Raw genomic sequence first — 27,709 nt, 5'->3', positions numbered from 1 at the left:
AGGCAATGCCACTCCTTAAAGTGCCTCTCAAAATTTGTGTACATCTGCTATAAAAATTCATTTTGTAAAAAAAACCAAAAGCCAGATTGTCACCTGATTAATCCAGGGGGCCTTTTAAAATGTTTAACTCAATATTGCAGACCTAATAAATATATTTATTATATTGACTAGATAATCTGTACATAAAATCCAGTTCAAAACTTGAGTGCAGTAGAGTGGTTTCCTAGGAAATGTCCCAGTTTGTCAACTATTCATTTCACCATCTCTATGCAGTAGTATTCCTAGAAGCCATAAGATAGTCTCTCTGGACAAACAGAGTTTCCAATTGAAAGCAAACTTTGATTTTAAAATAAATTAAACAATTGTCCAGTAGCACCTTAGAGACCAACTAAATTTGTTCTGGGTATGAGCTTTTGTGTGCATGCATACTTCTTCAGATACCAACTTCAGATACTAACTTTTGATTTTAAAAGTTACTTGACAGAAAATACAAACACACTAAAAGTTTTTCAGCAAGAAGACCTCAATATGTCTGTCTTTCGGGCAGTCTTCTCAGAAAGTTACAGGCCTTTAAAGTGCATTATAGTCTATGGCATTCACTTTTTTCTTTTACTTGTCCTATCACTCTGTAGCCATTGGGTGGTCAGTTGTAAAATCACACAGGGCTCCTTCACCTGTATTGTTAAATGGAAGAGCAAATTTCAACAGCTTTTGCTGTCTTCTGATCAACTTCCGTCTTCTTTTGAATCCAGCCACCCTCTGGGGAGAAAAGAACATAAGGATAAAGTGGAGAGGAGCTGCAACTGCTTCAGTCAGACAGACTTTTATTGTTTATGGCCAATGGCCATTTCATTATAAATTGCAATACATCAACAAGACGATCCAGTTAAAATATATCGATTTTCAGAACCCAAAATTGAAAAGTTCTCCAAATCATTTAGAATTTAAAAAAAATCCTGTTGGCCGTCAATGCTGTTCTGTAAGTGCTTCATCTCTCCACTTCTTTTCAGTAATCTTAAAAAAAAGTTGCACTCTTGGCTGCAGTTAAGGATGTGAGCTTGTGACTGAAAATTCCTGGTCCGTAGGCAGAGCCAAGGACAAAGCTTTGGCAGATCAAGGACCAGAATGTGAATTTTTGGCAGACCTGGTTCAGAAATTGGGGTTTTTTTGATGCAAAGACCACTTGGAGGTTTGTTTGGTGTTTTTTTTTACAATGAAGTGGCATATAAATTTTATAAAATAAATGCATTAAATGCAGTGATGAAGACCCTTCCACCCAGCACTGATCCGGCTCACCAGGCCTGAGTTTCCAACTCAGAGCCCCCACCTGACATCTTCCTTCACACTCTTGAGTTCTCCCAAGCTTTCTTTTGCACCTGTGGCTTGACTTCACACCACTTCTAGTTGTGACAAGATTGACATCAGGTGATTGGCAGCTGCTTTGGCACTGTCCCTTCCCCAGGCCTGCCTAAGATTCACAATTGGTCTCAGCTTTTGGAATTCCTAGCATGCTTTCATTCTCTGTAGGGATTTCCCTTTGATTCCAAAGCTAATGTGAAACTGTCAGATCAAAGCAAGCCTTCTGCCTAGTTTCTGCTGTGCAAATTTATACTTTATAATTTCATGGCCTCTTCAGCTTTCCCATGAATCCTCAAAACAGCTTACATTGCCTGCTTCACAACCTACACAAGCAAACCAACCTAACAGCAAATATAAGCATAAATACATTACCTACCAGTTTCATTTAATCACTCAAAATTTGCATAGGATTAAAATAACTTCGATTCTTTACTATCTTTGTGCAGTCTTTAGCTGCTCGTTGAAGTGGGGCAGGACTGGAATAAGCTCTAGAGTGCTGAAAACAGAACAGATAATAATAGCAAAAATGAATTCCAGGCTTTCTGATCTTTGGCCTAATTTCTAAGACCAAAAGGATAGGATATTTGTTTGTTTTCCTTTTTTGTGCCCCTTAGAAAACAGTGGCTGCTTGTAGGATGAACTGGTAGTATTGGAGGGTTGGGGGGAAGGAAGAGACAATGATGTAGAAAGAAGGGGAATATAAACCTGAATAAAGACAAGTGTCTTAAAATGGTGAAATTGATCAGCAGTGCAAGTAAGTAGACATTTTACACATCATGTAGGCCAAAATCCACCCTCGCTGCTGAACTGCATGTGAAGAACAGGATCTGAGAGAAGGAGGTACCTGGTCTAACCACTCAACCTCCTTGCCACTGAGACTCTTCTGTGATGCATCAAACCTTCACTCAGTTCCCCAAGTTGTCTATGACAGAGTCCTGGATTTCCCTGTCACAAACAACACGTTGCTCTTTCCCTGCTTCTGTTGTGAGCTGACTGGGACAAGGGCTTGTTGTTGGACATTAGGAGAGCAGGATTATGCCTGAAACCTCTTCCCTCTTCCCCCAGTCCCAGAAAACCAGTTTCCTCCCTTTCTGCAAAACAATTGACAGCAACGTACCCAAATACGACCATGTTACTTAGAGCATTTGTTTGTATATGATATCCTGTATTTCATGGATTCTAAAGAAGTGTATGAAATAATCTTGTAAAATCAGACCTTTGCTTAAAAGGTCTGCAAAGCCAGTTTTAAATGGATAGTCCTTAACTGGGTACCTCAGTTTAAAAAGCTCTGCTATCTACGTATTCATGGGATCCAAACTCCAGGTCCTTATAGAGAAAGACATCCTTAGCTTGGTTATTTCTTTACAGTTCAGGGAAACAGAATAATCCACTGTACAAGGTTAAAACAAATGAGAAGACAGCAAAATAATAATAATAATAATAATAATAATAATAATAATAATAATTTATTATTTATACCCCAGCCACTCTGGATGGCTTGCAACAAGTACAGTGGTACCTCGGATAAAGAACTTAATTCATTCTGGAGGTCCATTCTTAACCGGAAACTGTTCTTAACCTGAGATACCACTTTAGCTAATGGAGCCTCCCGCTGCTGCTGCTGCTGCTGCTGCACAATTTCTGTTCTCATCCTGAAGCAAAGTTCTTAACCCGAGGTACTATTTCTGGGTTAGCGGAGTCTGTAACCTGAAGTGTCTGTAACCTGAAGTGTCTGTAACCCAAGGTACCACTGTATTAAAATAGTGTGCTCTGTTAAACATTAAAAGCTTCCCTAAACAAAGAAACATACCATAGGAGCAAAGGACACGACCCATTCAAAAGAAACCAGGCCTGGATCAGCAGAAGTGAAATCAAAATAGTTTTTCTGTCAGTTCTTTCCCTCAAAGCACAAGAAAGCTATGCAACATTACTTTTATGTGAGATGTTCATCTTTTGTGTGTGCATATATGGCATAGAAAGGCAGTTCCCTCCATTCCTTCACACTTTAGTGTCCGTAAGAATGGGGACTATGCAGATAGCAGCAGGCTTGAGTCCTACTTGATGAAAAACTGTAAGCAGAGACTGCAAGGAATCCTTATCAACACTTCATGTCGTAGCTGCAGCCATTTTAAGTTTGTGCGGGCGTCAGAGCACCCCTAGCTTAGATCTTGGGTTGCAAGTCATTTACTGGGGTCCACGGCAGAAAAGATTTGCAAAGTATGTTAATCACAAGTCTTGTGCATATAAATGAGCTGGGGGGCTAATTTGCTGACTTCAGCATCTTCACATTACCATAATTAGTGTATAGCTTCTTGAGAAGATGTCAAGTGTTGCGCAGTATCTTACTCTTACGCAGCTCTAATCAATTATGAATAAGTGGCAGTTATTAAAGCTGAAGAATGCTATCACTTTTGGGAGTTCTTATTCCCTTACTCTTTTTGCAAATTTGTCACCCTCACTTTTTGATAGCTCTGTGTGGCTAATGAGAGTTTCCACAGCTGGTTCAACTTGCCCAACATAGTCTGCAGGGAGGGAAGGGGGGAGCCAGCGCATGCGGGGAGAGTGGTCTCCCAGGGAGCAGAAATATGGGTGGGGACAAAGCAGTTGAAACTGGTAGCCAGCAGCTACAGGCCTTCAGCATCATCATCATCATATTACCTGCCTCACTCTGCCTCAACATAGAGGGTTGTGGGACTGAGAGAAGGGTCTCTCCCAAAGGTCTCAGAACTCAGATAGGTTTATATGAGGAAATGCCGTCTTTCAAAGACCCTGGACCCTGCTTGAGAGGGCAGGGAATGCTGATTTGCTACACCAGCTCACAAGCTTGCACAGTGGACATGCTTGGATTTGGACTGTTTCCATCACACAATGGTAGCAGGACTAGCTGAGGATCCAGCCAGGGCCGTAGCTAGGGGGTGGTGCGGTGGGCTCCCACCAGGGGCTCAGGCGAGGGGGTGGGCGCAAAATCAGCTAAAAAATATGTCCAGCAGTTTGAGGCAGAGTTGTATAATCCCCATTTAGCAGAAAAACCTGTAGGTTCTGTAGATAGACGCAGACCTGCTTTAGGAGGAGTGGGGCAGGGATTTTCCATTCCCTTCTGCTCTGAAAACTAAAGCCAAGCTGGTAATTCAAGAAGAAAAGTTTACTTGAGTGACACCCGTTCCTCACCATGCTGCCTTGGGATGGTACCTCAGCTCAGGTATTGCTCACAAACAAATCACACCTGTATTGTATGGTAGATGGCTGGGTTTTCATGAAGTGTGGTGGTAGGACAGGGATTTTGGTGCCTGGGCCAGTGTGAGAAGAGTCTGCCTGCATGGCCCATGGTTCCTTGAAATGTGTTCCTTGAAATCAGAGTTTTCAGTAGAGAGAGAGAGAGAACTTTCCTTGAAGCATCTCACTACTTCCCCAGATCTGTGAGCCATTTAAGGTACCGATTAATGTAGAACAAGTGGGGGACAAATGACACCAAGACTCTTTTGTTCCCCCTCCCATTAATTTATAAAGTAATAATAGTTAGGAGGACCTGAGCAGTGTTTCATCTGATGCTTTATAATAATTATACCATCTTTGTAATGCATAAAGATATATTATATGTACATAATAATATAATACATAACCCACACATTATGATGAGGAACATTTTGCTGGTGGAAGAAATAAGAAAAGGATATTGAAATTGTACAATGGTGACAAGAGACCCTAATCCTATGTCCTTGGTCCAATGAATTTGTGCCTGAGTAGTGGGGGTGTCTTGAGATATTTTCTCTTCCAGAAGAGCTTTTCAGACTGCATGGGGGTCACTTCTGAAGATCCCTGAATTTTAGGGGCTGCTTCTTCGAAGGGGACTTAGAAGCTGCACTCCTCTCGTGGAATTGGCTGTGAAGACCTTTGGATTGTGACCTGGCCTGGCATTTAAGCAACACAACCTCCCATCATTGTTATTTTGAGCTGGGTTATGTTCAGCAAGAAACACAAAGAAGAGTTCCTTTTAAGTTGGAGAAGTTGATTTTACTTTAATGTTCTCCCACATTTTGTACTTGGGATGTGAAGGACTTTCAAAAATGCTAACTTCTACCTGCAGTCTAACGTTACCTGCTAAATAATTAGATCAGCTTTTGACTGGACTATGATTTAAATGAGATTCCTGCATTGCAAGGGGTTGTACTAGATGACCCTCAGGGGTCCCTTCCAACTCCACAATTCTATGATGCTGTGACTATTACATATCCAGAGCAGATTATATCCCTCCTTGGAAGGAGGACTTTGTTCTCCCAAAGCCAGTGAATCGAAAGTGTTTCACTGGGTCATTTATAGAGCAGGAATATGCAATGCAAAGCATCACAGATCAGAAAATTATAATCCTATAAGCTTCAGAAGCAGAATTCTGTTAGCTAGGTTGTTATTTAAATCTGACAGACAGGATGAGCAACAACAACAAAGAGAACCGTAGTCCTGTTGATTCATCCAAAGCAAAAGAATTGAGCGAGTGCTTTGGACTTGAAGACCCAGTTTCAGATCCTTTCTTACTCATGAAGCTGATGAGGAGGCCTTGGGCAAGTTGAACTCTCTCAACCTAGACTAAAATGGCTTCTTTGCACAAAGGATGGAATGCAGTGGAGTAACTTATAATTAGTTGGCCTAATTGTGTACCCCAGATGTCCTACTATAATTTGTTGGTGGAAACAAACCCTTTTGTCTTCAAACAAATCTGAATACCTCCATTAAAATTAACAAATGCTTGCAAAATGGTGGCAGAAAGTATATTTCATATTCTGAATGTATTTCATTTTCTCTCTGAACTGAATTGCGCCTGAGTTGTACTGCTGTCTGCAGAGACATCTAGCCTCAAATCTTTCAAATTGTCCATTGAGTGTATCTACATGCTGTCCCAAACCTGCTGACCAGTGTTTCCATTCTGTGTGTCTCTGAGAGAGGAGTTCAGACAAAGAGCTACTGAACCAGCTTTGAAACGCTTATCAGCTGAAAGAAGAATGGGGAGAGAAGAGAAAAACCAAGCAATATCTTCTATTTTTATCTGTTCATGCATTTCTGCATGGTTAGGTAGTGGCCTCATTGCCCTGGCCTGCCAGCTACAGTTTCCTGTAAATGGGATGATGAGGCTGGACTTGCTGCTCAACAATGAGGCTCAACATGAAACTGGAAGCATGTTTTGGTGATGAGCTGCTGCGACCGCTGCAAAAGGTCATGCAAACACAGCAATTATTGAAGCAAAGAATCCCACCACTTTCCTCTACACACAGGAACTCTTTTTTGTCCTTTAAGGTGTGCAGCATGATTGAAGTGCTGACTTTCTCTACTGTGCAAAATACGAATGGCACTACAGTAGCATAACAGACTAAACGCTCTGCAGTCTATTTCCCCTTAAAGCACAGAATAGGAGAGGTGGTTGGCAATCCATCCAGGGGTTCAGCCCAGCTTCCCGTCTCGCCCTTGATCCTGTATTCCCCCCAATGCATCTCAGATCCTTTCTCCTGTGCCAGCAGAGATTAAGGGAAAGACTTTTTGGGCACCTCTGCCAAAGAGCAGCTAGAGGCTTGAATAGGGCCCTCACATTATCATCATCTCACCTGCTGTCTCCCTGGGTCTGTCTGAGGCAAACAAGGGGAAAGCTCTGCCAAAGACTGCTTTCTGCTCATGATTGCATCTTTTATATATTTCATCAAATATTGCAATATTACCATTAATAAAATATCACGTGTATCCTGCCCTTCCTCAAGCAAGCTCAATCTATATCTATCCTGTATTATGAAATGCAGCATTTTTTCCTTAAAGCAGCTTCAGTCTGAATGGAGAAGAACAACAATAGCTCAACTGGTTAGAGCATGGTGCCGATAACATCCAAGGCTGCAGGTTTGATCCAAGGTGGGTTGGACTAGAACAGGCATCGGCAAACTCGGCCCTCAGGATGTTTTGGGACTACAACTCCCACCATCCCTAACTAACAGGACCAGTGGTCAGGGATGATGGGAATTATAGTCTCAAAACATCTGGAGGGCTGAGTTTGCCTATGCCTGGACTAGAAGATCCTCAGGGTCTCTTCCAACTCTACACTTATTCTATAATCTAGCTGAGTTTTAAGATCGTAATGTGTACCCAGCCATAGTTGATGGTTATGTCTGTACAGAGGGATTTTCAAATCGTCACTCAGTTTTGTCATTGTTGGGCAGGGATTTGAACCCAAGTTTTCCCTGATCTAGTCCAGTATTCCATCCATTACATGCTTTATCAAAAAGAACTAGAAGTTAGAACTTCTCCATCTTTTCTTCCAGCCTGATTTCCATCTGTTCTGTCTTCTTCACCATGCTACTTCCAGCAGGTTTGTGGGTTACCCCTCACTTTCTGTGCTTTGGAAGTAATTGTTAGGAATGCCTAAAAACGAAAGGTTGTGAAATCTTAAGTTAAATGCTGTGCAGCTTGTCACAAATGTACCTTTTTCTTGCAGTATCCATAATGGAGTCATAGCTGTGTTCCAGCGAAAAGGTCTTGCAGAACACGAGCTCTACAATCTGAATGAAGGAGTCAGGTGAGTCAGATCATCAGATTATACACCTGTCCCAAGACACAGTCATCACCACGGACGGTCATTATTTCATAAGTGATCTGTACCATTTTACTTTATTCCAACTATTGAGATAGTGGCACTGGTGTCAATGACAGTGTGCAGAGATGTGCACAAAGGCAAGCCCTCCTCAAGGAATTAATGTAGGCTCTGCAGTTGCTGTTGGCTTCCATCTTTCTTGAGAGACAATGGAGTGTGCCTCCAGGGGTGAAGCCAAACGGCTGTGTTAGCAGCACCCCGGGGTGCAAGAGGGTAGTTACCGTATTTTTGCCCCTGAAAAGTTCATACAGTTGAAGAGAGGATGATGCAATGCTCTTTCTAGCTTCCTCCTTCACCTCACTGTGCTTTTCCCTTTTCATACAAGCCCTGCAACTTTTCAGAGGTGCCAGAAAACAGCAGGGCTAATCATCAACCCTCCTTTAGACAGCAGCAGCCAGTCCTGTTTCGCCGCCTGAGGCGAAATGACAATGAGCTGTGCCCCTTGGCTGAAGCCTCACTTACTGGGGTTGCAAGATCTCACTGCTTCTCCTCCTGTCTCGGGCAGCAGGGGCAGGCAAGCCAAGGGTGCTGCCCCAAGGTATTCACCACCCAAAGCAGCTGCCTCAGGCTGCCTGATGGGTGGGCTGGCCAGCCCTAGCTGTAGGTAACGGAGACATATTTACAGTACAGTAAAATCCATTAAATTAATAAAAATCCATAAAAATTAATAAAAATTAATAAAAATCCATAAAAATCCATAAAAATTAATAAAATCCATTGGGACGCAGGTGGCGCTGTGGGTTAAAGCCTCAGCGCCTAGGGCTTGCCGATCGAAAGGTTGGCGGTTCGAATCCCTGCGGCGGGGTGCGCTCCCGCTGCTCGGTCCCAGCGCCTGCCAACCTAGCAGTTCGAAAGCACCTCCGGGTGCAAGTAGATAAATAGGGACCGCTTACCAGCGGGAAGGTAAACGGCGTTTCCGTGTGCGGCTCTGGCTCTGGCTCTGGCCAGAGCAGCGATGTCACGCTGGCCACGTGACCCGGAAGTGTCTCCGGACAGCGCTGGCCCCTGGCCTCTTAAGTGAGATGGGCGCACAACCCCAGAGTCTGTCAAGACTGGCCCGTACGGGCAGGGGTACCTTTACCTTTACCTTTCAAATCCATTATGTGGTTGCTATAAGCGATAATGCCTTTTATCCTTTTCTTGATGCCCCTCCTCCAGCAGCCTTCTTTGTTTATCTGCTGGCTGTGGACAAAGATGCTGTGCCTTCGCCCTGCCTAGCATCAAAGCAAGCAGGCTTGCAGCAAAAGCCTGGAGCACTGCATGCCCCTGTCATTCCCCTGCCAGCCCCCCGCTGCATTTCTACCCTGGCTCTAGATAAGGGTCGTGTTCCCTCCTGTGGGTACAGCATAAAAGCCAAGAGCTGGCAGAAAGGGTGTCAGTCGCTCCATGTCTCCTTCACCAGGTTGCTATATTTGCTCTATATTTTTCCTAGTCTGTTTTCTACTTATAAGAGAGGCTGGCAAAGAACTGAAGAACACTCTATTCATCCTCTGCTGGGCCACTTTTAGGAGTTAAACAAATCTGGTATATTTTATTTTTTATTATTTGTAGTCTAGGGTTGACTTTGTATGGGTAGGGTAAAAGGAAAGGATAGGAAGATAAGACCATGAAAAGCTTTCCATGGCTGGTAAAGCTGAAACAAGCCTGTCCTTTGAAGGTCTTTGCTGCATTTCCTAAGGGCTAGTTGGAATTGTTGTTCTTTCCTGTGCTGTATTTTTGGGAGCAGACATATCTTCCCCCCTGCACTGATTATGTTGGTAAGAATTTTAGATATTTACTGTATAAGAAGAACAGAATTTGATAACAAATACGCTTTTAACATTGTTGAATGAATGAGCTGATGCATAGGAAAAACAGCTGCCAGAGTGGTGGAAGTCTAAGGCATAGAGGGCCACACATGAGAGAGGGATCAGTTGTGTCAAAGGCAACGAAGCAGAGCAAGAGAGAGAAGAGACCTTTGGGCTTGCCAACAAGAAGATTGTCCGTGAACTTAGCAAGGACATTTTTTGGAGTGCAAAGGGTGGAAGCTAGACTGTAGGGGGCGAGGAATGGAGCTGGAAGAGTAAGTCTGCTGAAAAATTGAGGAAGACAAGAAGAGAGAGGAAATTGTGATAAAGCAGGATATCAGTGACTCAAGCTTTGAGGTATTTTTAGCTGCTTCCAGATGCTGGTAACAGACAAAGCACACTGCAGAATTCCTTTGCTAACCTCTGCTGTGGCTGTTGCCCAATACAAAGGCAGCTCCTGCCTCTTTCATCAGGGTTTTTGTATATGGGCAGTTTTGAATATCTAAGCTATTTTTGTTTTTCTCAATTAAAATTGAAGGCACCAGGAAAGTTAGGCTCGGCTTACTTTTTTACTTTTTACTTACTTTACTTTGTTGGCAAGCCTCACATCACCTTGCCAACAAAGGTCCGTATAGTTAAAGCTATGGTTTTCCCAGTAGTGATGTATGGAAGTGAGAGCTGGACCATAAAGAAGGCTGATCGCCAAAGAATTGATGCCTTTGAATTATGGTGCTGGAGGAGACTCTTGAGAGTCCCATGGACTGCAAGAAGATCAAACGCATCCATTCTTAAGGAAATCAGCCCTGAGTGCTCACTGGAAGGACAGATCATGAAGCTGAGGCTCCAGTACTTTGGCCACCTCATGAGAAGAGAAGACTCCCTGGAAAAGACCTGATGTTGGGAAAGATGGAGGGCACAAGGAGAAGGGGACGACAGAGGACGAGATGGTTGGACAGTGTTCTTGAAGCTACCAGCATGAGTCTGACCAAACTGCGGGAGGCAGTGGAAGACAGGTGTGCCTGGCGTCCATGGGGTTACGAAGAGTCGGACATGACTAAACGACTAAACAACAACAACACTGAGGGACAAACTAGATGGGATGCAATCTGCAGGTTTTTGTTGTTTTACTTCAGAACAAGCATTCCCATGTGGAATTGCTCATTTTGTCCAGTGCCACTATTTCAGTAAGTGTTATGTGGTTCAACTATGATCTAACAAGGTATTGTGCCATTTTTGATAGACAAACACATTTACTCTTGCATGAACATTCACTGGCCATAAAGTATGGTGCATGTACAGCACAATGTGATGGTCACATGATTATTTATTATTATTATTATTATTATTATTATTATTATTATTATTCTCCTCTTTGGAACAGGCAACTACTGAAAACTGAGTTGGGATCATTTTTTACTGAATATTTACAGGTTGGTACAGTTTGCTTTTTAGTCTTTTACTTTTCCCTCACGCTGTTCACTGAAGCAGTCTGCTGAACAAAACTATTGACAGCAGACGCTTCCAACCTAAGAGGTTTTAATATGAAAAATTTGCATGAGAGTTTGTTTGCCTGATCACACTGGTCCTGACCTGAAGACCTGAAGATATTTCACTTCTAAAATAAGGGTTTTCAAAAAGAATACTGAGGGACCTCGGTTTGCTTCTATAGACGGCACGGTCCGAGACCTAATTCTCACAGGGGTGGTCAACCTGTGTCAGCTGAGGCAGCAGCTGGCAGCTTACAAGGCTGAGTGCCCTTTCCATTAAGGGGAAGGGGACCTACACAAAGCACACTAGTGCCGGCCCAGTAAAAATGTGACTTCATATCAGAGTAACTGCAAAAACAACCAAGGTTGCAATCTCATATACACTTAGCAGGGAGTCAGTCCCATTGAACTTAATAGGACTTACAGAACAATTCCGATGGAGGTCAGGGAGCAGCAGGGCACAGCAGAGCAGCAGATCCACCACCGTAGCAGAAGTCCTGGCCAGGGCTGACGGTGCAGGTAGGAGCTTTGTCACTCTTGGTGCACCAGCTCCAGTCTGGCACAGATGAGGGACCAGGACAGACATGCAGAAGATGCTGTTATAAATTAGTTCCGTTTTATTTATTCAAGTCATGTCTCTAAAATTTAGGGGGGAAATATTTGAAGGACGTTTTCGAAATTATGATATAAAGATGGCCAACATAACATGGAAAGACTAACGGGGGGCACTTTTGTAGGGAACCTGGCTCAGGCCAGAGGAGTTTAACCTCCTCTCCCTACACACTGTGGCTGCAATGAAAACTAGGGGAGCTCCACACCTAAGGTTAAGGAATGCTTTGGACCCTGACACAGCTGCTAGCCATAGGGCTGGGTTCAACTAGCTAATCCCAACAGAAGAAGCTCGTGCAAGGACTTCCACGAGCTAAATGGGGCTTGCACTGATGGAGCAGTCTCCTTAGCACTGTGGTGAATTCCTCCCATAAATTGTGGTTTGATGCTCAGTCAAAGAAAACAGGATTTATCCTTGGCTAACTCCTCCTCCTCTCTTTCCCTGAGCTCTGTGTGGATTGTAGCTGAGAAAGATGCAGAGGAATCCTCCCTTTCTTGCTGGCTATTAAATACCTAGCAGCAAGCTTCACAGATCTCATCCCCCTGCAACTTCCTCATAAGACATCCGGAGCTTGCATGCTTGCGAGTTGCCTCCCCTTTGCCTTGGCAACTGTTTCTACAGCTCTGCAGCTGCTGGCTTCAGCAGACTCTGCCAAGGGAGCTGTGCCAGTGGCTGGTGGCATCTTCTGCTATTGCACCTCAGAACTGCAAGAAGATGTGGTTGTTTTTCTACAAGCTCAAAAATTAGAAAGTGACAAAAAAAAACCATGCAAGCGTGTGATTTCTAAGCCAGCCCAGTCATGTGAGTTAGCACAAGGTTTTTAAAATAATCCTACACTAAATGTTCCCCAGTGAGTAATGTGAGGGGTTGAAAGGAAAGCAGGATCTGACCCAGGCTATGCAGTCCAGTAAAATCCACACTATATCATTCTAGTTTCTTTGCATATTGTCTGTTTCCAGGTTTAATTTTCCTGCTTTCACAGCACCATAAATATTAAGATGGGGCATCCCATACATTGCAATTACTGTTCACGTAGCCCAGTAGAAGCTGTGAGCAACCCTCTTCTAATGAACTGCCATTTTAAAAAAACCAAAATACCTTGTGGTTAAAATATGGAAGTAATAATCTATCAACGATTCAAGGGAAGCAGCATAACATAAATGGAAAGTTGTTTTATGTTGTATTTGCAGAACCAGCTGCTTACAAAAGGCATGGTGATCCTGAGGGACAAGATCCGGTTTTATGAAGGTAATTGAGGTTGTGCCTGCGGAGCTTGATCCAAAAGCGCACCCAAATCAAAACTCTTTCTTCAACTGGCTTCAGACCAGAACAACAGCCTGCTTCTGCCCCAGCAGTCGTTTAATGTTCCTGCCTGCTGAACAAGGAAATGAAGTTGGTCTGGCACATCAGCTGAGGAAACGGCAGCCTCCCGTGTGGCTCTTTACCTTTCCCCTCAAATTATAAACCTCTTTATGATTAAATAGTCCTGTGAACATCGGTGAAAAACTACAGAAGCCAATTCACTGAGAATGTTCCTTCCCTTAGACTCCACTCTTCTGTCAAAGAGCTCATAGCCATTTCCATATGTTTCCCTGCACTGGAACTCCATTCTGTGACTTAAGGCCATTCTCTGGGACTTTAAAGCGCAGCGGGGGGGGGGGGGGGGGCGTGTCTCAGGGGTTGCACATAAATCTCCCCTCCCCTCACACACCCGCAAAAAAAGTAAGTTTGAATCTTATTAATTTAGGAGAGGATGTTAATCAGCTGCCCTTCAGGGGCTTGGTTTTATTGCTTTTTAAAAAGGAGGGTACACACAAACAGTCGTTAATTCATGCACACTTTGTTGAACTGGTACAAAATTATTCGGGCCTCACCAAATGGAGCTTGAACAAAATCTACCTGATTCAAGAGGCAGGGTTTGCTCTTATTAAGCCTGATTCACAGTTTGCACAGCAAATAAATCTCCTGTATCTCTGCATGAACTTTCCTCTCATGTTTGAAGGAGATTCCCAGTGGTATGAACACAAGACTCTACAGTGAGTATGCCATATACCATCTTGTGCATCCACGGTACCCACAAACTAAATAGTTGTGCCGCACAAAGCTCATCTCTGTGTTTAGCTGTTTGTCTTTCAAATGTATGCAAAGGGAAAATGGAAAAGAGCTCCCTCCTTCACGTGTATTTTAAAGAAACAAGAAGCTCAGCGTATTCACAGTTCTGATGTGGCACATAATGCATATATTTGGTAGTTTGCTTTTCCACCTTTGTACAAAATACCTTTTTAAAAAGAACTCTTCAGTATGAGCCCTTGGACTAACTCCCCCCCCCCCTCCTAATTTGTAGGACAGAAACTTCTGGATACCTTGGCTGAAACGTGGGATTTCTTTTTCAGTGATGTCCTGCCCATGCTTCAGGCTATATTCTATCCTGTGCAGGTAAAATATTGCTCTGTTACTTTAGAATCAGGAAAAACCAGAAGAAGCTACTCTGCAGGTTGATCAGCCAAGAGCCAGACATCACAGCGGGACAACAGATGAGGAAATACTTCTGCCAAACACATGGGGGGGGTGTTTTCATTACGGAGAATTGCCTGTGTAGGCGTGTCTCTCTTCATAGCATGATGTTCACAGTGTCACTAGAAAATTATAGCTTGAACTTTTAAAAAGTCCCACCACTTTCTCAGCCTAGATGTGTCCAGTACCTCCAAAATAACTGGCTAGGATCCAGAGAATCAGTTGATTTGTTTTGCATTTCCATGGGCTATTTGGAGTTATGAGGTTTGGGGATTAGCTTTCTACACCACCACTCATCCGTCCTATGACTATCACAAGCCACTTTCGAAACTAAGAGGAGTGTCAAAGAAGTTTGTAACTTTAGAGAGGTTTGAAAACAATATTCCTAAATACAATATCCTAAGAAACATGAGTTAAATTCACCACTGTGATTAATATTATTTATAATATCTATCCCCACATAAAATGATCCAGATTATAATTTTCATAGAATTTGTCAGTTATAGGATTTCTATAGAACTACAGAAATTCAAGTACTAAGGATTAATAGATCAGGACAATAACTTTTGGAGGGCCCAAAATACTTCTGTTGCATTTCCAATGTCATCACATTCCATACAAAAACAAATATTTATTATTATATATATCCATCTCCTTAACCAAACTCTTGCCCAAAGTAGTAGTAGTAGCAGCAGCAGCAGCAATAGCAATTTTATTATTTATATGTCACCCATCCGGCTGGGTATCCCCAGCCACTCTGGCCAGCTTACAGCACATATAAAAACATAGTTAAATGTCAAACATTTAAAACTTCCCTATACAAGGCTGCCTTCAGGTGTCTTCTAAAAGTTATGTAGTTCTTGGTCTCCTTGACATGTGAAGGAAGGACATTCCGCAGGGAGGGCACCTCTGTCTGGTTCCCCGTAGCTTCACTTCTGTCAGTGAGGGAACCGCCAGAAGACCCTCAGAGCTGGACCTCAGTGTCCGTGTTGAACGATGGGGGTGGAGACGCTCCTTCAGGTATACTGGACCGAGGCCGTTCAGGGCTTTGAAGGTCAGCACCAGCACTTTGAATTGTGCTCGGAAACCAATGTATTTCTTGTGGCTGAAATTATAGTTGCTCCATAATTCATATGCCCTCCCAAAAATTGAAAACTAGAAATGGAATTGATATAACCAGTCTTGATTATCTTTGCATTAATTTTTACATTATGAAACATATATGGCAGAAATCAGCCATTTTGATGGATTATATAAATTTAAAAAATGAAAGTAAATACCATCACAAAGGTTCCTATGGTAATTTTCCCATAATTATTTGGAATATTATAAAGGCAGAATCTGTTCATTGTTCTTCAGCTTATCTCCTGATTGTACATAAAGTTTGTGTTCCTTACTGCTGAGACTAAATTAGGGAATCTTCCATTAAATCAAAAGGACTTAAGCAGTTAAGCAGGCTTAACTGGCTTCCACAAATTAATCTGAAAGCAAGCAAACGACAAGTGTTGAAAACAACTTTCATTCAATTGTCTCTTTAGGGAAAGGAGCCCTCTGTCCGACAACTGTCTCTGCTGCACTTCAGGAATATTATAACTCTCAATATTAAATTGGAAGATGCCTTGTCCCGTTCCCGAGCGAGGGTTCCTCCTTCCATTATTCAGATGTTACTTATCCTACAGGTACGGATTTTTCTCAAATATATGATTCTGTGTTTGTGCATGACTTTAGCGCAACACACTATTCAAAAGGACTTACTGGTGTTGACACCTCTTAGAAGCTGCTTGCATTCACTCTGTTTGGTGACTCTCTGTGTAACAAGAAGCCATTCATTGAGAAGGGCATTGTGTATGTTGATTCTTGGGGCAAAATGCCATTACCTGCACCACACAGCACAGCCAGAACCCATGAATGTGGTGGTCCATGATGTAAGAATTACTATTAAGTGATCAGAGAAGATGGGACGCAGGTGGCGCTGTGGGTTAAAGCCTCAGCGCCTAGGGCTTGCCGATCGAAAGGTCGGCGGTTCGAATCCCTGCGGCGGGGTGCGCTCCCGCTGCTCGGTCCCAGCGCCTGCCAACCTAGCAGTTCAAAAGCACCTCCGGGTGCAAGTAGATAAATAGGGACCGCTTACCAGCGGGAAGGTAAACGGCGTTTCCGTGTGCGGCTCTGGCTCGCCAGAGCAGCGATGTCACGCTGGCCACGTGACCCGGAAGTGTCTCCGGACAGCGCTGGCCCCTGGCCTCTTAAGTGAGATGGGCGCACAACCCCAGAGTCTGTTAAGACTGGCCCGTACGGGCAGGGGTACCTTTACCTTTACCTTAATCAGAGAAGGGATGGTTTGCAAACAGAAAAAGTTGGTTAGTGATAAAGTTGGTTTATCACAGGAAATACACTTGTCTTATAAACCAGTTTGTGGAGAATACAGAAACTGACCATACCTGGCCCCTAGATTAAAGGAAGCCAAATGGCTACAGGAAGGCCATGCTCTTTTGTTCCTCTGCTTTACCTGCCTTTACATGAACAACAAAATGTGGACATAGGAGGCCATTTACTATATGGTGGCATACCACACAGGCAGGCAGGCATGGCAAGCGAGCTGCTCACGATCTGCTCTTATCTTGCCTGGTGGCAGGAGGAGAACTTTATTGCAACCAACACTGGGCTTTGTCGTTGTTGTAGGCTTGTACTTTTAAAACAGCTGTGTGTGGCCTGTAATAGAGAGGAGACCATATCAAAAGCGTTTTGGGGCCCTTTGTATGTATTCGCCTCTGCTTTATAAGATTACCAGGGAGAATTGTCATGTCAGCAGCTACCACCATTGGGTTCAGTGTTGTGTATGGAGAAAACAACGGTGGTGACTCTTCTGTAAATCCTAATGGAGGAGTCAATAAAAGTTACATTTTTTAGTTTCACAGTTCAATTTCAGTCAAAGTTTCCTGTTCCATACTATACCAACAACATCCTTTTTGGGTGGGGCCACCTGCAACAGGAGGAGGTGGGATTCACTCCTGAAGTGGTAGGATGTTCTGTACTATTTCAGACTGCACATGGGAGTTCCTAATTTTGAATGCTCTCCTCTGCTAACTGAGCCTTGTATTAAATAGCAAGGGCTGTTTGTGCAACTGGGCATGAATGAAGGCAGAACACGAAGCTAGAGTTCTTCCCCATTAGGCCAATGAAGATGCCTGTCACCGGTGGCATCAGAGTAAACCCTGATTATAGATAACATGCTTGGAGAACACTGGAAGCTCTGTTCACAGTGTAAAAGAATGCAAGAATCCTGCATGGTGAATGCCTGGAAGTGGGCCAGGAACAGCTCAGGAGAGGACGAGGTCAAGCTGGAACGGATTCCACTTCCAAGGGCAATTTCCAGCTCCATAGCCAGCCACAGAAGTCCCCCGACAGCACTGAAAGTTCAAGAGGATGGAAGGTGCTAGTTGTACAATAAGGAAACCTCACCCGGATCCTGAGCTCATTCCTAGTAGGAAGGGTTGAGTTTGTAGTCACTCATACCAAGCTAATGACACCTCAAGGCATTGTTTTCCCCTTCAGAGGCTATCCCATGAAGCCATAAACTGGATATTTATTTATTTATTTATTTATTTATTTATTTTTTTATTTATTTATTTATTTTGAACACCACCCTTCATCCGTAGATCTTAGGGCAGTTCACAACATAAAATTACAATATATAAAGCACACGTCAAGGTGTGTTTTTTTGCAAGAAACTTCTTAATGGAGAGGTCATCCTATAATAACCTTTTGTCATATAAATTTACTAGCCCAAACCTATGCATATTTACTTGGAAGCCTTTGCTAGGGACGCTTGCTCCTTAGAAGGCAATTCCAGTCTGTGTGTGCGGATGTGGCACGGCAGGCATAGAGTTCCCTCTGTTGCACCTAATACATCTATCTGCCTTTTCCCCCAGACAAATGTTAGTAGGGCCTACTTTCAATCAAAGGTGCATGGAGTCCTACTGTTTTTGTACATTTGCCTGTTGTTATGAAATACTTAGAAGCAAGGGCCAAAGACTTCCCTAGTTGTCTCTTCTGGGGATCAAACAAGACATGATGCTAAATGTGTCACTTGGAAGTTCATCAAGGATGTTTGAAAAAACAACGAATAATAGTCATGAGGGATGAGCGGTTTCCCCTGGAACCACCAGTGCACGGGCAGGGGAAGTTTAACTCTTACAAGTTCTGATCCCAGTGATCCCAGCCCTTTCCTTGCTGCTGTAACCTTGGGCAGGGGGAACTCCCACTGACACCAGCAGTAGGGTGTAGGTGGCAGTTTTCACCAGGATCATGACATCAGGAGGAAAGGTTAGGACTCCTGGGTGCACTGTGGTCCCACGGTACCCTATGCATCTTTTTTTGAAAATCTGCTGTTGGTGCCTCAATGTTAAGCATTTATTTTCATGTGTGGTGCCTTGCGTGGTTTGGCCCTGAGTGTTTAAAGGGACATTAATGTAATTTTAAACATGCACTTCCCGAGTGATTGAGGAAGTCGCATGGGTTGAACACACCATGGAGAATCAGCTGCAAGGAAATTGTGCCTTTAAATGTACACTTCTGTGAATAGTAGCATGTATTGCATATTTAAAAAACACCCAGGCTTCTATGTGACAGACAAGAATTTGCCCTTAGCAAACATCGCTGTATTCTTAATAAAAATAATTGAAGGTGTTAGCTTAAAAGGTAGTAACCTAATTATTAAGATACCAGAAAAAGTTGCTCTTTACAACTTTACAGAGATTTCCTATCCGCTTCTTTAGTCATACTTCAAAAGCAAGAAAAAACACCAGTCAAACTGATTTAGTTATTCACAGAGGATAAGGCTGTGGAAATGCCTTTGAAAGCTGAAACCCATCAAAATGAAAAACTCATGAATGTTTTAGTCCGGGAACATAGGTGTGAGAGGGTGGGAGGGTGTTATCCTCATAAGCGCTCGACAGCAGTCAAGCCAGCATTCATGCTTCTTCAAAGCACTGCATAGGATATCTCTTCAAAGAAACTTAAGGAAGCCAAACTTAGCCGTTTAAAGTAGATTCTTGCCAATCCCTCTGCTTCCTGCTTGGAGATATACACACATTCAAACCAGGTAGTTAAGCACATCTCAGTTTGGAAGTGAAACAGGGCCACCCAAAAATAAGGGCGTGCCCATACTCGGGGGACTCCCTAGGTGTGCAGAAATATGTACATTGGTGGTTTTTTCTTTAAACGTGCTTTCTAAAGCTTCTAGCATAGCTTTGTTAATTCTTAGGGTTGCCAAATTGTAGAGCTTTTCTGGGGAAACCTCCCCCCTAAATAGTGATTTTAAGCTTTTGGAGCTGTTTCTTTTGTGCAGCTACATTTCAGTGGAACTTGCAGAGGAGAACTTCCTGTGACATTGTGCCCTATCTGCCATGGATGCCATAGCTGAGACTCCAGCATTGCAGGGGGTCAGGCCAGATGACCCTCAGGGTCACGGCCATCTCTAAATTAACAAGGTGTAAAGTGCATCATCCTGAGCTTGCTGGCCCAGTGGTCTGACCGCAGTGTAAAGCAAGTTCTAGGGAAAACACCAGGGGCAGAGCACGTGGTTTGAATGCAGAAGGTCTCAGCCCCTGGCATCCCAGTTTAAGGTCTTGTATCACAAGATTGGCAAAAACCTCAGCCTGGGCCATTTTGTTTTAGGTGAGCTTTCCATTAGCCGCTATAAGTTTTTGACTCCGTGGTTTTTAAATCTGGCATAGTCTCTTATGCTTTTATATTTTTAGATACAAATACCTTCTGTGTACATGCACGTGTTAAGGAAGAATAAAAATGATCTTGAATAAATAAAGAGCTAATGCTGGTTAGAAAAAGCTGTCTTGAACTGATTTGGTATGTCTGGCATTAGTATGTCTTTGAGATTTTCCGCCTCAGGCACCAGAAAGCTGTTGACTCCCCCTACTAAATAAAGCAAATGGCAGAGAATAAGCAGGTGAGCCCTGCCTTCTGCAAAACTTCCAAGCATCCTACCTGAGATCAGGTCAGATCATAGAACTGTGTCTAGCAAAGGACTTGGAGAGGCAGCAATTTGCATTGGGGTAGAGTAATTTAACTCCTTCCTGCTGGGCCCCCTGACCTGCAGCTAAAGTCTAGGGGCTTCCAGTTAAACTATGAGACCCACCAAGTTCTAATTCTGACGAAACATCAGCTTGGGGCGGGGGGGGGGGAGTAAGACTATATACAGCAGATTACAGGTATTTTTTATCACTCCTGTGTGCCACAGCAATGATGCATGTGTGCTTTGTTTTTAACAGAGCTATCATTCTGAATAGCTGTAAACAGTTTGTGAGTGTTTTCATTGCACATTTAAAGCACTTGTTACAGCTCCTTATCACCTGCAAGTCTGTTGCCGCATTGTGTGAAAGAATCAATAAAACATTAAAGAGGGATAACATTTGCTTAGATTTCCCTAAGTAAGGTGGAACCAACTCTCACTTTGAAAGCAATCTCTGCAGGCAACTTCAGTGATTCTTCCTTGTTACAAACAACCAGGCAAGTGGCTATTTACAGACCTGTAAATCCCTCAGTTTCTGGATTTAAAAGTCCACATTATTCATTTAGAGTTTGCGTACTCCTGTGCGGCAATTGGACCTGAAATAGTCATCATGGGAAACCGTGCACTGGCACCGTTAAACAACTTGCAAGTGGTGCGTATGTATGTATATACAAACGGCTACCAATTTTCCACATTTAAAATTTTAGAGGAGCAATCAATTCCCAGGAAATTCTGGAAGACCTGTGGCAATAGTTGGCCAGAAAGGAATTGTGCAGGTGGTTGTGGCAGTAGATTGCAAGGAGACAAGAAAGGCTGTGACTCTTTTTTGAAAGCTTCTCCCGTCCTTTTGTCTCTGGGCTGGGAAAAGGTTTGCCAGCTTCATTTCTGCATGTCAGGCTGCTGTTAAAGGCACAGGATAGCTCAGCTGGTTAGAGTGTGCTGCTGATAACCCCAAGGTTGCAGGTTCGATCCCCGTATGAGACAGCTGCATATTCTTGCATTGCAGGGGGTTGGGTTCGGTGGTCTTCAGGGTCCCTTCCAACTTTGCAATTCTATGATTATCTCACTTTACTACTGATCTTCACAAAAAGGAATAAGACAAAGTAATTGTTTAGTTTACTAGAAGTGTTTCAGGGCATCCCTGAAAATGTAAAATTGTCATCCTTAATATGGTTGCCACAAGTAAAAAAACTTTGCTCTAGCTAATAACTGGGAGGGGGGATTTCTATGGTTATAACTTTATCCGAATTAGCACAAACCCAAACTCTTGCGTTGCACTGACACCTAGTGGTCCATGGCAATAGTGCAACATCCTGAGAACCATGATGGGGCATTGCATTCTGTACAAAATGTGGGAAGTGTCTGGAATATAGGGTTGTCTCCTACACAATGAGACTATTGGGCTGGAACATGGGCTTATCTTCAAATGGGGGCCTCTTGTGTGAGTGAGTTTGTGAACATGTGTTCCTTCCAAGGAGCTCTGGGGGGCAGACATGGTACTCCCCCTCCCCCTTTTTACCCTTGCACAGCCTTAGGAGGTAAAGTAGGCTGAGAGAAATGACTGCTCCAAAATCACCCCATGAGCATTGTGGCTTAGTGGGGATTCAGACCTGGGTCTCTCATGCCCTTATCCAGGACCTCAGTGCCACTGCACTATCTTGGCTATGAATGTCATGGAATCACAGGGTTGTAGAGTAGGAAGAGACCACGAGGGTCATCTAGTCCAACCCCCTGCAGTGCAGGAATCTTTTTGCCCAACATGGGGCTCAAACCCACATTGCTGAGATTAAGAGTCTCGTGCTCTACTGAGTGAGCTATTGTGTCAAGACTAGGGAGTGCAGATTTAGATCAAGCAGAAACAAGGGATTGGCTCACTGCAATCCACAGACCAGGCTGGAACTGTTTGCAATTCCTCCCTCCATTTCCCGCACCAGCATTTATTCATTCATTCATTCAATTTCTATCCCGCCCTTCATCCGAGGATCACAAGGAACCAGAACAGAATCCACAAGGTTTCTCATTCAAATCCTGCAGAATGTGACACACAAGCTGTAATTAAACAATGCATGTCCCTGACAGCCATTAAGTACACCAGCCTCACTTTGCAAAGATTGATAGCTTAAGTCTGAAATGTTGACGTTTGTGTTCCCCCCCCCCATGTGTTTCTCAGGGTGTTCATGAATCAAAAGGGGTGACTGAAGACTATTTGAAACTGGAAGCCCTGTTGCAGAAGGTTGTTTCTCCTTACTTGGGCACCTATGGCTTGTATTCCAGCGATGGGCCTATCCCACACTCATCCTGCATTTTAGGTAACGTTCATACTGTCTTCTAAAACACAATATGTCTGTTGAAGTGCTTTTTTGTCCACAAAACATGGTATAATTTTCTGGGTGGGACTGCACAACTATACCAAAGTTAGGCATCTGTGTAAAATGTCCTCCATAACCAGCTTACCTAAGAGATTTCGCTTGGATGATAAACTAGGGGCAGGGCCTTTGTGCCAATGCAACTTCTTTGCTGGAAGACGGCAGAGGTTGTCTGAGGTAAGCAAAATATGCATCGTAAAATCTCTCTCCATGAACTTGGCCCAGGACCAAGCCAGAGGTTTCCCAACTTCAAGCTGGTAGAGTAGGTTAGGCTAGAGAACTTCATGCCAAACTAGGGCTAACATTCAGTGGGTGCTGGAAAAGAGCCTCAGATATTTTCTGACACTGGTAGAAGGATGTGAGAATGGCACTGCGGTACCTCCGTGGTTCAGACATGCAGAGTGCTTCCAGCCTATGAAGAGCAATGGACTGTTCTGTCTATGCGGTTGACTACCAGAGAGAAGCCTGAGAGGAAATGAACCTTCTTTTCCACAAGACACTTCCGCTGCTCTCAGACTGGGGCAAGTTTGGGAAGCTGTCTGTTGGACAAAGTTTCCATAATAATTTTACCCGCGGTTGGCCTCTAATTTGGGGGCTGTGACCTCTGACATGGCAAACCAGTAGCACTGCTGCATTTCCTTTTCCCCTTTTCTGCCACTGATTGTCAGGTAAATATTAGGGATACATAGAAAAAGAGTCAGAAAGGTGAATCTACAACATCATCAGCTTTTTTCTTATTTGCCATCATTTGTTAAGACAGATTCCAAAGTAATTTACAGAAATAATCCTACAAACATCCTAGCTAGACAGGATGCAGAAAGAAGTAAAAGACGCTTAAAAAGAAAAGGGCTTCTATGTCAGTTCTTCTATTTAAAGGCAGATTCTGGTTATGGAAAAGATGCTGGTCACGCTATACCCTTTTTGAAAATAATTTCGCCTGCAAGAGAAAGAGCTGGCATTTGTTCCTTTGCATGTGACAGCTTTAAGCTGCTGCCTCCTTGTGGCTATTTTGATGAAACAGCACTCAGCTGGACAGCCTCAGCTGCCTGAAAGTTGTGACCACTGTCATCTCACTCACCTAAGCTCTTCAAGGAAGAACAGGCCTGAATATACTTTTTTTCCCCCAAAGAGGAAATTGATAATAGAAGTTAGAAAATTCTCTGAAACTGATTGAGAGATCACTTGACCTTAGTCTGAGAAGGCCTGGAGTCATGGAATTGTAAAGCTGGAAGGAACCCCCTCAATGCAGGAATCTCAACATGCAGTCCCCCCCCATCCAATTTGGGATCTCTGTGTCCAAATAATCCATACTGTAAGGCACTGTGAGATGCTGTGGCCGTCTCCAGGCTGAGATAAGATAAGAGTCTCCAGGCTGATCTCCCATAATGCGGGGGGGGGGGGGCAGAAAGGTTTTTGTTGCTGCTGAGGGCCTAGAGAGGGCCTAGAGAGGGAAGCAAAAGGCCAAGAAGGGAAGGAGGCAGAGACCTGAAATGGCAACTCGTCAAGCACATACAGCCAAGTGTCTGAACCTGGCCAGGCAAGTTTAGGAAAGAATGGGTTTGAAGAGTGAGGAAGAAAAGGGGGAGAGTCCAAATATGTAGGGGGAAATTGGGGGGGGGGAGGAGAAGAGGTGCACATGACAGAGGTCAGGCTAAACCTGATGTTTACATATTGATTTGAAGCAACTGTCCAAATACTTGATCACAGGCCTCTCATGGTGGTAGTAGCAGTGATGGGAACGATGCTCACAAGAAAAGTGTAGGGCTGTGTACAGGTTTTAACTGGTCTTCATGTTTGTTAACAGAAAAACGTTTCTTCCGGCGATCCAAATTGGGGGACATCCTGACCAAGAACCCTGTGGTGAGATCCAAAAGTTACAACAATCCTTTGCTGACTCCAGTAGCTGAGTACGAAACAGAGGGCGTGGCCCCCAATGGCACTGGCATCCGAAGACACTCTGTTTCCGAAATGACTTCCTGCACAGAGATGCCGGGCTACTCCAACCTCACAACCATCACAGACAATGGTTCCAAGACCTCCATGATCACCATGAAGAATTCGCAATCAGGAGAGTCAGAGAGGCTTTCTGCCAGCTCAGCGCAGTGCCCCAGCAACCTCAGTGCACCTGAGCAACAGAAGGGACTCTTTTACCCAAGAGATGACCAAAAGAGAGCATTTGAGCTGGCCAGGGACTCAGACTTGATTGCCATAGCCCCTACAGCCAGCCCTGAAAATATAGTGGACCAAATTTTGGAGTCTATTGAGTCAGATTCTGATGGGATTTTCATTGATTTCAGTCAGAGCTGCTCAAGTTCATCAGGGTACAATGTGGATGTGAGCAGGCAGAGCCTTGTCTGAAGCACTCTTGATAATAATCCTAGTTTGTGCTTAGGAACACGGGATAACTGAAGGGTGCGAGGGGGTCATATGAAATCCTTGAGCAGCTAGAAATTCAGATAAAGAGAATGCCCCTCAGACCAGAATGACATAGGAGGGACACGTTGGGGGGGGGGGGGGAATGGATCATCGTGGTTTAGATAATGGTAATACCACTGAACCTCAGTTGTGGGAAAGTGTCTCTGTCTATTCCACAGACTTCAGTGGAGTTTGGGCAGGTTGCACCAGCTGCCGGCCAAACCCGTGAAAGCAACACCATTCCATCAGAGGCCAGCCTTGGGCAAAGGTGCTACATGGGGGGCAGGCAAGGGAGCATGAACCTGGGGTCTCCAGTCTGCCTCTGGCCTCTTATACTGCTGCTGCCCTGGATCAAGAGACCAGAGGAATACCCACAGTGAAGGACCTAGTGGAATAGTGGGCTGGGTAGCTGTGTTCATGTGCCATAGTGCACACAAAACTGGTATTCTCTCATTCTCTGGACTGGACTTGTGGCACACTTTCCTTAAAGGAATCCTGCCCCCTTCCCATTCTTCCACCACTTAGGCCTGGCGTGTGTACATTGCCTCCCTGCCATCAAAGCTCCTTCCGCATGGTTGTGTTCCACAGTGCAGCGATAGCATCAGTAAAAAGTAAAAGATTGCAGGTGCGATTACTGGTTTGGAAAGTAATTATGTCATTCCTCTAGCCTATGTGATTTCTATTGATGGAGGTTATCGATGTGGTTTGGGGTCTAAGTAGATGGAAGTGGTCCTTGCAACAAACGGGAAGCGTATGAATTGGGCTGGAGGATTTGAGTGCATGAGAATCTCCACGTTTTCCAATTTTATGCTTTAACATAAAGCTGTAGGAAGAAGTTTCAGAAGAAACAGGGTATTTGAGGTGTGGGAGAATTCCATGTCAGCATTGCAAAGGGGAGAAGGGATGCATCTTCAACGGCTGCCCCGTCTGTGGCGCAAACAAGCAGCAAAGCAGTGTGGACCAAACACCGTGAATCTGATGCCCTGGAAAAGGAACCCAGGGGCGGGTTTGTGGGCTCATGTGCACCACTTGGCTTATTGCTGGATTACTCACACCTCATAGTGCCTAGCTGACAACCCTTTGGAAACCTGTGCCAAATTAGTGACCATTAACTTAAGCCTCGTTCATTTTAATTGGATTGAGGCCATTAAATCTGAAGTAAAGTGAGGAGGTATCTGTGGTTCTTGATTTGTGAAGGCCCAATCATAGTTCTGAAGTCATCATCTAATGTTGCGGTCATCCTGAGCATGCATGTGTGAACCGGCCTGCAACACAAACCTGAGAATGCACCATGTGACTATGCCCTTAGACTTCTTGCTGTCTTTGTCTCCTTCATCAAACACTGTTGTTAAGTACACATTTCCCACCCCTGCTATTAAATCCTTTTGGATGGCAACAGCCACCGCCACCGCCTGCCACACGTACTTTTGGGGTTACTTACAAACACTTCCATAAAAGCAAAAGCTAGGTTCTTTGAAGAATAACATTTATTTAGGATTCAGAAGTCAGCAAAGTTTGTTTTAATTTTATAAAGATTGTGCCAGATAATAGTAAAATCTTATGATTTATCATGACCATTTTGGTTGTTTTTCTCACTACATCAGCACTCCCTTTACCAATCAGTGAGTGAAAGTTCTAAACAAAATTTAAATAAATAGCGTGCTGTATGAATAGCACTGTTGAGAGAGCGCTTCCTGTGTGTTTTTTCTTACAAAACCAATAATTTTTTAAAGCGTAATTCTTGAAATAATAGCCAGATGCGTCTCATGAAGCACTGCCAGAAACTGCATTTCACTTGTGCTAATGGAAGCTAAGTTAAGTCCTCGCTACCAATCTATATATAGAAACCCATCCCATTCCTGATTTGTATGTACTGTGTGTTGGGAATTTGGGCTTCAGGAAAACTCTCTTTGGTCCCCTATCAGTGAGAGTGATGGGTAGCCATACCTGCAATTGTATGAAGTTGACATGAGCTCTGCTGGGTGTGCTTCCTTTTCTCACAGTGTTCCTCAAGAAGTCCAAACAAGTATCTTGAGGATCTTTGGCCCTTCCACACTAGCAAGGCGGGAGCAAAGTGAGAGGCATGATAGAGCTCATCTCCTGAAGCTATTCTTCCCATTTCTTCCTCTGAATTATGCTCATAAATATATATAGAGAGAGAGATTCCTTTTTTCCTTCACCCCATTTTCTGCTCCGCTATTCCACAATTTGGATGCTGGATATATGTCAATCCCATGCAGCCTGCACTCTTCCTCCCTTTAATAATTGAGCCACTGTACACACATCCTTAGAAAACAGTGTTTTGCAAAGTGATTGAGAACTCCCGTACTTTCATAATTTGTGTGTACCAAATGCACCAGGTTACAACTTATTGTCTAGGTAAGCGGCTGGGAACCTGTAGCCCTCTAGATGTTGAACCACAACTCTCATCATTCCTGACCATTAGCCATGCTGATGGAAACGAGTCCAGTATCGTCTGAAGGGCCACAGGTTCCACACTGATGGCTGAGGACCTAACTCG

At 43.8% G+C, this 27,709-nt stretch overlaps 1 protein-coding gene and 1 long non-coding RNA gene across 4 annotated transcripts in view; one reads left to right on the top strand and one right to left on the bottom strand.

Annotated features, from left to right (window-relative positions):
• PRR5 (proline rich 5) overlaps positions 1–26,873 on the top strand; it is a 76,674-nt gene extending 49,801 nt beyond the window's left edge. For all 3 annotated transcript variants that reach the window (XM_079975369.1, XM_079975370.1, XM_079975371.1), the window contains 7 exons: positions 7,826–7,906; positions 11,150–11,198; positions 13,056–13,113; positions 14,210–14,301; positions 15,918–16,058; positions 22,578–22,716; positions 24,578–26,873. In XM_079975369.1, coding sequence (XP_079831495.1) covers positions 7,826–7,906; positions 11,150–11,198; positions 13,056–13,113; positions 14,210–14,301; positions 15,918–16,058; positions 22,578–22,716; positions 24,578–25,131 — 1,114 coding nt within the window. In that variant the 3' untranslated portion in view covers positions 25,132–26,873. The remainder of the gene's footprint in view (positions 1–7,825; positions 7,907–11,149; positions 11,199–13,055; positions 13,114–14,209; positions 14,302–15,917; positions 16,059–22,577; positions 22,717–24,577) is intronic.
• LOC307215845 lies at positions 214–13,075 on the bottom strand. The gene is made up of 3 exons (XR_013838669.1): positions 11,680–13,075; positions 1,736–1,855; positions 214–759 (listed from the first exon to the last, which is right to left on the bottom strand). It is a non-coding gene; the product is annotated as an uncharacterized lncRNA (long non-coding RNA).
• Positions 26,874–27,709: the final 836 nt, after the last annotated feature.

This window comes from Podarcis cretensis (genome assembly GCF_951804945.1).
Source record: "Podarcis cretensis genome assembly, chromosome: 5".
In the NCBI taxonomy this organism is placed as follows: Eukaryota; Metazoa; Chordata; class Lepidosauria; order Squamata; family Lacertidae; genus Podarcis; species Podarcis cretensis.
Note: the sequence above shows the minus strand (reverse complement) of the source record. Positions and strands in the feature narration are given on the sequence as shown.